This window comes from Pyrgilauda ruficollis, unplaced genomic scaffold, assembly GCF_017590135.1.
Source record: "Pyrgilauda ruficollis isolate IOZ18807 unplaced genomic scaffold, ASM1759013v1 scaffold37, whole genome shotgun sequence".
NCBI classification, from domain to species: domain Eukaryota; kingdom Metazoa; phylum Chordata; class Aves; order Passeriformes; family Passeridae; genus Pyrgilauda; species Pyrgilauda ruficollis.
The window spans coordinates 6,046,105-6,057,538 of NW_024525156.1; the positions used below are offsets into that span (position 1 = coordinate 6,046,105).

Here is an 11,434-nt window from a genome sequence, read left to right on the forward strand (position 1 = left end):
TGTATCAATATGTATATATGCACAGATGTACATACTCTAATCCTTCTGGAAAGCTTTCTGCATACAGTTATGCAGGAAGAGGTTCTGGTATTTTTTTTTTCATTATAAGAATTTAATTCAGTGATGAGGCACGTTATCAATGTAGTTTTTAAATTATTTAGGGTCATGCTGATTTTGGCCTGAGTTGTCAAATCATTAATACAAAATTTTGAGGTAGTTGTGTTTTATTACTCTTCAGTGAAGTCTCACAGGCTAAATGCAAATTTCTGTCCTGCAAGTTGGGAGACAAAATGAAGATACAGTGGATTGAATGACAAATGCTACCATCACCTAGGCTGAATTATGAAAGAAGTCATAACTCAAAGAAACCCAACTGAGGGGACCGTAACTCAGAGCATCTAGAATGCCATTACTAAATAACAAGAACGTGTTCAGGGACAGTCACTTTCTAAGCTGGCCTAAGCTTTCACTTACTTTCAATATCCAAATGTCTGAAAGCTGTAATACAAATAAGAATTCGAGTACTAATTTAATTACGCCATTATTTTAAAATCCAAGTATATTTTTGAGCTGAGAGGATGACCAGAAAATCAGGGCATCATATAATTACAGTGGTAGATGATCATGGTTTCCAAACAATTTTGGAAAGAATTTGTAATGCTAGAGATTATAAAAATTCTTTACTCTTGCATATTAATTCTTTAAAAGTTTTAAAAGAAGTATACTGAAAAGCTTTATTTTCATGTAGAGGAACTTCTTCAAAATATAGGATAAGTGGGATTTGAGACTTGTTCTAAATCAACAAGAAGCTATCTAAATTGAGACGCATTTCCATTTTTCCCAAAAGAGTTATGCTGAGGTTATATCCTTAAATAAACAGGAATCAACTTTAACACTGGTGCTTTTTTGTAACAATTTTTAAAGTCCTTTAGAATTGACAATAACAAAAGTTGTCTTTTTAAATAATCAGTTAAATAAAATGTATTTCTTCAGCAGGCTAAGAAAGTTAATTTAGTCTATGATGTCCCAAGTCTGGCCAGTTCTTAGCTGTTTATTCTACTTTATCAGCCTATGTTTTGCATTCTATTTTTGGCAGGTTTTATTGAAAATCTCTTACAAATATCTGTAATCCAGAAAGGATCGACTTATGATGTGAAGTGTTTACTAGAAGCCAGTAGTTACAGTGTCCTAATTCCATGCCATAATAATTTCAGCTTATATTAAAACATAAATTTTCCACCAAAGAGTATGACTTTTGTTAAGGGCATTGTCTTTCTTTAAGCTTTCTTACATCCGGTAGGGTTTTGAGAATAATTAAACTTCAAAAGAACTTGTTTCCTGATGCATGTGAACATCTTTGTATCTTTTTTTCTGTTCTTCTATATAGAAAGGAAATTAATTTCCTTTTATGTAAATTAGTTTTTAAGCAGAATGTTAATTAATGTCAATTGCTTTAATGCTTTTATCTTGTATTTGCCTTTGGTTTAATAGAAGTAGTGATATTCCTGGTCCCAGGGAGCTAAATTTACAGATGTCAGTTAATCTTGAGAGCATCCTCTTTTTCATAGGAATTTGTAGATCATGTCATCTCTTTGGATCAATGTCCCATGTAAATGGAAAAGTAATTATATTTTCACTTATAAGTAATATTAACACATTGCTCTTAAAGTTTTGGTTGTTGGACTTTTTAAAGATATGTTAATGCTAACACTATACATTTTTACGAAATTAGGACTGGGCTCTTGGAGTACTGCATGCCAAAATAATAGCTGCCATAACACTGATGGGTCCCCAGTGGTGGCTGAAAACTGTTATTGAACAGGTAGGGAAAAATTGTTCATGTGAATTATCTGTATAATATATTTTTTATGTTTCTCATTGTGTGTCAGAAAACAGTGTTACTCTTGCAGTAATGGAGTAATTGAGTAGAATTCAACTAGTCGAGTGAAAACCTTTTAAATTGTATAGCCTAATCCATTAAGGTACACTTAACAGTACAAAAAATAAAACAGTAACAAAATATCAGAAATCCAAATTCAAGAAAATGCTTTGTATACATGTATGCATTTTTCTCAGGTTTGTAATAAAGTGAGAAAGAAATGTGATTATTTCTCCAGATGAAGTCTATGTGTCCAAATACTTGTCCAAATATTGGACAGTATTTGCATCTACAAGTTAAGAACACAGAATTTTGCCTTCTCTGCAGCTGTAGGGATTACCCCACTCATAGATCAGTAGACATGACAGACACAATTTCTGTTCCCTTCTGATTATTAAGCAACACAGAACAGTATCTCTGAGCAGTTCAGAGTTACATGGCTTCTTGTTTTGTTAGAAGTATTCTTTTCTTGGTTATAACTGTTAAAATTCCATAGATGTCATCTCGATGAAGTATCTCAGTTGTTTGTCAGAAGGTAATTTTTCAGCCCTGCACTGTATGTGATGCCTGTGGTGCATGTCCCTACCTCTGTACTCAAGGTGCCTCTCATGAGTAAGTCTAGCACATAGTCCATTATTAAATCACTTCAGCTGTCACGCTGCAGAAATATAGTCTTAGTCTGGGAGTATGTTTTGATGGCATACCACAGCTCCCTCTTCCTTTCTGAACACTCTCCATGGGAAGTTTGCACACTCTTCTGAGCCTTCCAGGCTGTGGGACAAAGGCCATTGTTTAGCTGTAGCTGGTAGCAATTCAAAACTGGTTTTTTCCCATGCTTAATCTGGTTACACTTTGACCTTAGCTTCTGGTCATAACTGCAGAAGCTTAAGAATTGTGGAGGCCTTTTTTTCAGGCACAGACTCTTAAGTACAGAGGCTCTAGTCTGCCCCACCAAGTACAAAATAGGATCCTATTTTCTGCCCATTACAAAATTCAATCATTTATTCTATTAGCATATCCAGGATCCTCTTCTAGTAAGTTAACAGTGCAAAGTGATCACAGGTCACCCACAGAACCATTGTCCACAGCTCTATTAAATGATCTTTCAGATGGTCTCTTGTATTCCTGCAACTGAATCACAACTCTGTTCCAGATTAAGTTGGTCTCTTGGGCATTGTTTAAATTATTTCCTGGAACCTTCATGATGTAAATTGGCAGGGTTTTTTCTTCATCTGTGGCCATGGGAATACCCATTTCCTTTCATAAGAAGAATTGTGTAAAACCTTCTAATTATTACTGTAAGTGCAAAGCAAGGCTTTCTTAATTGATCTGTTCTACTTCTAAACTTGTTCAATTTTAGGTATATGCAAATGGGATTCGTAACATTGACTTGCACTTCATCATCCGTAAACTGGCAGCACCCGTAATCTCTGTCCTCTTACTTTCCCTGTGTGTGCCGTACATCATAGCTTCTGGTGTTGTACCTTTACTAGGTATGTATGCATTCAGAACACCTATTTGTCATCTCGTGGTTTACAGCAGTGTAAATATGTTTGTGGAAATAAAACTTCAAGCTTTAGTTTATTAAAAAAAAACAAAAAACCACACCACAAAACCCAAACAAAAAACTCCTTTTCTGCTGACAAATGTAAATGTTTAAGGACTTCCAAGAATCACACCATGTTCCAGGAATATTGTCCAAATGCTTCTTGAACTCTTTCAAGTTTGATGCTGTGACCTCTTCCCTGAGAAGCCTGCGCCAGTGCCCAGCCACTCTCTAGGTGAAGAACCTTTTTCTAATACCCAACCCCTTCCCTAACACAACTTTAGGCTGCTCCTTGGGTCCTGTCACTGGTCACCACAATGAAGAAATGAGTGTCTGCCCCTCCTCTTACTCAAGAGGAGGGGCAGACACTGATTTCTTCTCTGTGCATTTTAGGTATCTAGCTAGTTTGGGAAATGAATGATTAATTAATTTCTTCTTTGTACAATCAGCCTTTGATTTTAGTTCCTCTAGGAGGTATACTGAGCTGAGGCCATCTTTTTCTGACTTGTCAGATTGTAAATGAAGCTCAGAACAGGTGAAAATCCTGGGTTTGTTTTAAGGTTTTAATAGTATTAAAATGTAAATTTTAAATACATGGGTTTTTTTCAGATTTCCTGTCTCCTCATAATTGAGGTGAATAATTTGATTAGAACCAGGGTAGATAAGCTTTTTCATCAAAATTGTCTTGTACTAGTTAGTTTTGATGTAACATGTTCAAGAAACCCCATTTTATTCTTCAGTCTCACTTGAATGCCGACTTTTATTGTGTTGACTTTTCTGACATAAGGAGAAGTCAGTGAGCAGATAAACAGAAGCTAATAGGCAAAAAGAACTGATAAGCTCTTTTATTTTTCTACTGTGGATTTTCACTCTGTTAATGGAAAACTTTCCACTCATGGTGCTTCAGATTAAAAAGAACAGCAGCTGTCACATTGAATCTTTGAAGTAAATGGATGTGTCATTTATTTCACAGCCCTTCTACTGAAGTTACAGTATAACAAAAAGTATGGAAGCAAGTAGAGAAGCAGAAATATGTGAGTTAGTTCAGCAATATTACGATGTCTAAGGATTGTGTCTTGTTTTGTAGGAGTTACTGCTGAAATGCAGAATCTTGTTCAGCGACGTATTTATCCTTTTTTGCTTATGGTGGTGGTTTTGATGGGAATTCTGTCCTTCCAAGTCCGCCAGTTCAAGCGCCTTTATGAACATATTAAAAATGACAAGTGAGTATATAGTGGGGTTTTTTAAATTTTTTCCCTTTATATATATATCTATATATGTGAGTACTTCAGGTCGAATTCAGATGTTGTAGATACTTAGGACAAGGGTTTTTAAGAAATTTTCAAGACAAATGACTCTTTAAGACAGACTGTTCTTGGCAGATGTTTAATCTGTGGTTCAGGTAGACAAACACAGGAATAGACTGTCTTTATAAAGGGAAGACACACGCCTATGTCTAACATGAATCTAAGTCTTGAATCTAACATGAATTCTGTAGTCTTGAATGACAAATGGATGTGATGAATTACAACATACCTGGAAGTTAAAATCATGTCTCAAGCTGCTGCTTATAAAACCATTTCTTTAACTTTTTCTGCATAACTGTTTTTCTTACTCTTTCTACTTATTAGTGCAACTAACCTGTTAAAGAATGTTCAGTTGTTTTGATAGTTTGTCCTTAGCAAATTTTGTGTGGTTTTCTGATGTTTTCAGTTATTATTACTCTGTATTACTCACATGCCTGATAACAATAATTATTTTCCTATTGTTTTCTGGTTATCTTGCTTAGTTGAACCTTTTTTTTTTGCGTTATTACATTATTTTTGGTGTTACCCTAATTACCTTTTTTATGGGATATTAAGAAGATCAGCAGCAGCTAATCTTAGCAGCTCATTCATTGTGTAGAGCTCTTCTACACGCAGAACTAGCATGCAAATAGGAAGCATGAAAAGGAATTTAGGTGGCAAAAAGTGTGGAACAATGATATAGAGGAAGAAAGGAACAATGTGAAAGGTATGAAAAGTTAAGCTGCTGAGATAGTTAACTTTGTTTCAATATCACACTAAAGGAATCTTGCAGCCCTTAAGCTTTCCATGGAGTAGCATCAGGATACTTTCTTTCCCTTTAAGAAAGCTTAAGGACTAGCTAAAGTTGTTCCTTTACAGTTTATAGAATAACTTTGTATTTAAATGAAAAAATTACTTCAGCAGCAAAGGAGATAGAGCGGATTTGTGTTACAAAATAGTATTACCTCATGTTCATTTCTGTTTTTACTGCGATCCCAGGTACCTTGTTGGACAGCGACTTGTGAATTACGAACGGAAGTCTGGTAAACCAGGCACATCAACAACTCCACCTCAGTCTTCACAAGAATAGATGGTCATATTAAACATCTTGACCTTCCCTTTGCCTTTACATGTCCTTTTTTCATAGACTCTTCTCGTCTTTGGATATCTCTCCCAATAATACTCTCAGCAGTGTTTTGGCTTCTGTTGGTAGCATCCAGATAGCAGTTAAGGCTCTGTTTCTTATCTGCATTTTCTGATGTTGTAAATGCTGTCTGAGGTCTGTATATGTGTATATAGAAGTGTCCTGACACCCTAAAACCTTGGATTAAAAAGAATGTGCATTGTACATCTTTAAAAAGTATATTAATTTATTAAATCTAGTTGTCACTTTATTTTGGACTGCTGTTCTGTCGACAATGTGCCACAAAGCAATAGTGCAAAGAGGCAAGATGTTTTTATAAAATTTGGAGCTTACTTTATGGTGTTCATAACAGTTCTTATTGTAGTAATACAGTATGATTTTTCATGAGTGGAAAGGCCATGTAGAGAATATCAAAAGTAAATAACTGTCTTACAGTCAGCAATGAAGTTGCTATGTTGAGAACATAATGAACTATGTATCTTGCTGTCCAGTCTTTTTTATTATTTTGTATAACACCAAAGCTGTTGTACATTTTTCTATTGCCTGATTGTTTTTCATGTGTCAGAGTTTGTAATATTGTACAGTTGATGTTAAATCAAGAAAATATTTCCTCTTCTGAGAATTCAGATGTACTTGTTGAGGCTCAGCTGGATTTTTCTGTTTGGTTGAAGGGGGTAGGTGGGTGTTTGCTTTGGGATCAGGATTCCATTAATTGAAACAGTAAGTCAAAATTTACTAAGGCTAGGTGATGGAAGTATTTAAAGGTACCAAGAAAAATTAAATAGGTTCACAACTTAAACTGTAGCCAGTTTCTTATCAATATTAGAATTTTTCAGGATCTCAAGAAAAGGGATGAACCTTAACTGATGTGCTTGCACAGCACAAAGAGCGTAGTGTAAGCAACGTCCTGACCTGATCCTTAGTTAAACAGTGTGAAATCTTTTTTTCTGCAAGTTACCAAAGTTGAAAATTGTAGTATGAATTTTATATTGCACAATTACTTTTAAAAAAAAACAAACCCAACCAAAAAAAATTCTCTCAGAATTGGTCACTGTGAATTTTTACAGGAATAATACTGAAGAAGTGATTTATCATGTACCATTTATGGCCTGAGGGGCAGGGAAATACATATGCTATTAAACAGGCAAGGAAAAGTTAGCAGATTTCTTTGCAAGAACACAGTCAAACAAGAGCCACCAAACCAAGTCTGTGTTATTTCTATATGTAGATAGAGTTCTTTTGCAGTAATATTTGGGGGTGGGGGTTATGTAGATAAAGAAAACACGTAACAGTATCTCAAAGCTTTAAGTAGCATCAAATCACATGCTTAGATTGCAGTATCTTTCCTGGACCAATGTGGAAAATGTGAATATCCATTTGCAGTAATGAGAAAATGGATGGAACATTTAACTTGCTATTCAGTACACTCTCCTTCAGTATTCTGTACTTTACCATGTGTGTATATAATTAATACTTGAGAATCTGGCAGGTGCTTTTAAAGTGTCATCTCCTTTTATTGATGTTGCATCTCTGATCTGACATGGTATGAGCTAATGCGGTCCAGGCTGTGATGGGGGTAGTTCATTCTCTTGGTGTCTGGACTCATGTTCTAAGGCAGCGAGCACAAGCCAAATGCATCTGAATCTAGTGGCAGGATTGGGCTGTCACTCTCAGATCTGTACTATTTTTCAGAATTACTGTTGTCCTGATGGTTTTGAACCACAAATATTACCCTTTGGAGTGATTTATTAGAAAATTTCCAGTGAAATGAAATCATAGAAAAATAGCCAAAATATTTTTTTTTTCATTTATTGTTGCTGATTTAATGCGGAACTGAGTATATATTCGCCCCATATATTTTTGATGTGCATAAATATTGCATTTGATTATTTACAGTGGTGTACATTGTGGGACAGATATATTTTCACAATAATAAATTCACTGGTAACATACATTCTTACTTATGCCAAGATTCTGTTTTTGACATACCTTTCACAAACAGTTGCAAAATGGTCTTGCCACTCAAATGTTGCAAGCACTACTGTGCATCACACAGAATTTTCAGTAGTATGGTACTTGTAACTGTGTTTTTATCCAGACAAACTGGTCTTAATATTAAAATTTATTAAGAAAAAGCCTTTGTGCTGTTTCTTACCACTGGTATTTTACAAGTCATGAAAGAAAATAGCAAATCAGGCCAGTCATGCAATGTGAACTGCAGCTATTTTGATGTAGCTTACAGTATCTGTATTTGCTCTTTTTTTTTTTTAATGGAAAACTGGTTTCGAATCCAACTGTTGTGCTGGCATTTGCACTGCTTTACAGATCCCAGAACTGTATTGTTTCCAGAACTGTCCATTGTGAACTTCTCAGAAATCTCATCTCTTCATTTTATTTTTCAAAAGAATATGGAGGTTGTAGAGAACAGGAATTAAATAACAGTACTTTATAAATTGTTTTAAATTTCACTGGTTTGCCTTATTGTGTGCTGTGTACTCCCCTGGCATAGAACTTGTTAAGTAAGCTTGTAAGTTAAGTGGCTGATTCTGACACAGCTGATGAGCACTGTACCAGTGGCTTCCATCTGTGCGGGAGTGATGCAGAGTGCTGTGTGCTCCTGTTACTTTTCAAGTGGGAAAGTGTGTGTGTGTGTGTGCACTCTTCCACCACAATTTGTGTTGACCCTGGTCTTGGCTGGAGGGCTTGGAGGTGTGTACTGGCTCAATTGTATCCCCTTTGTATGTTGAGAATTGACACTGTTAGTTCCACAGGCCTTCATCCAAGAACTGTCAGATGGCTCTGTAGCTATCTTGTGCATATGGAAAAAAGTTAATTGCAGCATAGCTTTGACTGTTTTTACATAGGTTATTTTATATTGATTAAAAATAGTTAAAACTCTGCATCTTTTCTGTCTGCCCCTTCTCTATTGAGTGAAGCCAGAGTTACTTGAGTTTGTTTCTGAGGGCCCTTCGGTACCTGTAACTGCTTTGTGTCAGTGACTTCCTCAGTAAGATGCCAACTCCAGCCTATTACAGTGCTCACATCACTTTTCTGCTGAGTGCATTAATTCTTTCCTTGCCCTCCCCTATGCTTGTGTAAAGGTTTTCATAAAAATCTTCACAGCAGCCAGTGTTCTTCAGAACTCTAAAAGCTTCACAAAGGCCTGTACCTCACAAAGCACAAATGACTCGGGTTTGATTGCCTGGCATGCTGATCAGCATCATTTTGTTTCCTTGGACGTCGCTGTCCATGTTTTTACATCCAGATTGGAAAGGTTTTGTGGTAGGATCAGTGTTCTTGTTCTGCTTGCCTTGGGAATAATGGCCACTGTACAGCCTGGGCAATGAGTGAGGTTCTTGGCAGAAATGATGATACAAATAATAAAAACATTAAACAAGGAATTGAATCTTGGTAGTGTAATGAAGTTCAGGGTGCAAAATAAAAGAAGCTGTTTTCTGAAACAGATGAGGAAACCGCTTTTACAAAGCATAATGGTAAGTTAGAGCTCTCTTAATTAGTAGCTGGAACTAAAGAATTGCATAGTTAACAGCAATTTTTTTAAACTGTGCATCTGGTTTTAATTTCTTCATTAAGAAGTAACCATAAATTGAGAAATTATATGCAGAAATCAAAGTTACTCAATAATGGAAAATTTTTAAAGATTGCATTTCTAGATGTCAAATACCATTTCAAAATAAACTGAATGTTTTGAGTTCAGTATAATACCAAGAGATGGAGCAATGGCAAAATTATTTCACAGCTCTGCATATCAGTTTTTCTGCTTTTCTGCTTACCTGCTATTATCTCTTACCTGTTGAGTACTGGCCAACACCAAGCTGCAGAGGCATTTTCCCCTATATAAGGTGAAGTCAAACATCTGGAGGTGTCTACATCAGGTGTGGGAAGAGTGGGTGGTATTTAACATTGCTTGCCTTTCAAGAGCTGTTTGTATTCCTAGAAAAGGACACTAGTTTTCCTTAGAATTCCTTGTTGCTTACCAAGCCAGAGAATACTGCAAAGCTCTTTTATTTATATTGGATAGAGTTTCTGTATTAGAACCTCAATAGCGCAGAGCTGCACTGGTGTGCCATGTTCAGCAGATACAAATTGCCTAAGTGGCTTGCTAGGGTTAGATAAGGAATGTGATGGATCTAAAAAATACTGCTGGATTAGAATGGAGAGTCCATGGGATATTTTGACTAGCTGTTAGTAGGAGTCATGGAAGTAGGAAGCAGCAGAAATTCTAAGGTATGCGTTATAGCAGCATTTCTGGCAGTGCTGCTATAAAGCAACAATTGCATCCATGGATATGCTTTTAAATGTTCTTTATATACAAGACTCGGTATTATACAGTGGGAGGAAATACTTCTAGGAAGCAGCATAGATTCATATAAAGAGAGTATTTACAAGAGCATGTAGTGACAGGACAAGGGGGGGAGTGACTTCAAACTGAAAGAGAGTAGGTTTAATTAGATGTTAGGAAGACATTCCTTACTGTGAGGGTGATGAGACACTGGAATGATGTCAGACAGGGTGATGTTACCCTGAAAAGATGTGGATGTCCCATCACTGGAAATGTTCAAGGCCAGGTTGGATGGAGCTCTGGGTAACCTGGTCTAGTGAAAGTGCCGGTGCCTGTGGCAGGAGGGTTGGAACTAGGGGATCTCTAAGGTCCAACCCAGCCCAGTTTGTGATTCTATGAAAATATATTTCATTAAATACAGAAAAAAAATTTCTACCTACATGCTGCTGTTTCCTATAATACAGTGTGGCAGCTTTATGCATGATTTCACTGCACTGGACCAAATTGCTGGAAGAATTAAGAATATGGCATCTACTTTTGGAGCATTTTAGGGATAGTTTTGAGTGTGTGCAATGACCACAGATGAGAGATAATACGCATCTTGCTGTTTATCTGTTATCACTATCACTTTGAAAAACTGCACTGTGAAATCAGTTTAATTGAATTGTATTCTGTAAGCTCCTGCAGGATAATGTTTTCTCCATGTTTTTCTTGCTGTAGTATTCTTAAATGAGTAGATGCTTTAAAACAACTAAAGGATAGAAATGAATGTCATTGTATGTCAGAAGTTTGCTGTTTTCATTAGTTACAGGAATCTGCAAAGTATTTTGAGGCCAAATAATTAGCCTGTAGCTTATGCTAAGTATTCCTGTTTTATGAAAGATTAAACAGTTGTTAAAATGTGTGTTTATTGCTTTCCAGAGCACACCATTTTATCTTTGTCCTGCATGGCCTTGCATGTTCATCAGCAGGGACATAATGTGGATTAAAAAGGCCTGGCTTCAAATAAGGTTGTGTGCTTCTGCAGTAACTGCTTGGCCTGTTTGGATCATGCAGCACCCAAGTTTCTTTGGAGCAACGGCTTGTGAAGGCTTTCTGAAGTGAATAATCCTATTACCAAGTTGATTTGAGTGCTCAGGCTGCGTACAGTCCATGTTAGAAGGTACAGGAGGGGTATTGCTTTGTAACCAAGAGATGTGCTGGTGTCTTTACCTGATGCCAGTCAGGCTGCCTCTGGTGCTGTCTTTATCTGCAGTGGAAAGAAGACTTTGTGGCA

The 11,434-nt window shown here is 36.4% G+C and overlaps 1 protein-coding gene across 3 annotated transcripts in view; it reads left to right on the forward strand.

The window, feature by feature from the left end:
- The window catches only part of MARCHF6 (membrane associated ring-CH-type finger 6), a 45,251-nt gene extending 36,496 nt beyond the window's left edge, over positions 1-8,755 (forward strand). For all 3 annotated transcript variants that reach the window (XM_041475862.1, XM_041475861.1, XM_041475863.1), the window contains exons 23-26: positions 1,733-1,822; positions 3,240-3,372; positions 4,513-4,648; positions 5,711-8,755. In XM_041475862.1, the coding sequence (XP_041331796.1) occupies positions 1,733-1,822; positions 3,240-3,372; positions 4,513-4,648; positions 5,711-5,801 (450 nt within the window). In that variant the 3' untranslated portion in view covers positions 5,802-8,755. The remainder of the gene's footprint in view (positions 1-1,732; positions 1,823-3,239; positions 3,373-4,512; positions 4,649-5,710) is intronic.
- Positions 8,756-11,434: the final 2,679 nt, after the last annotated feature.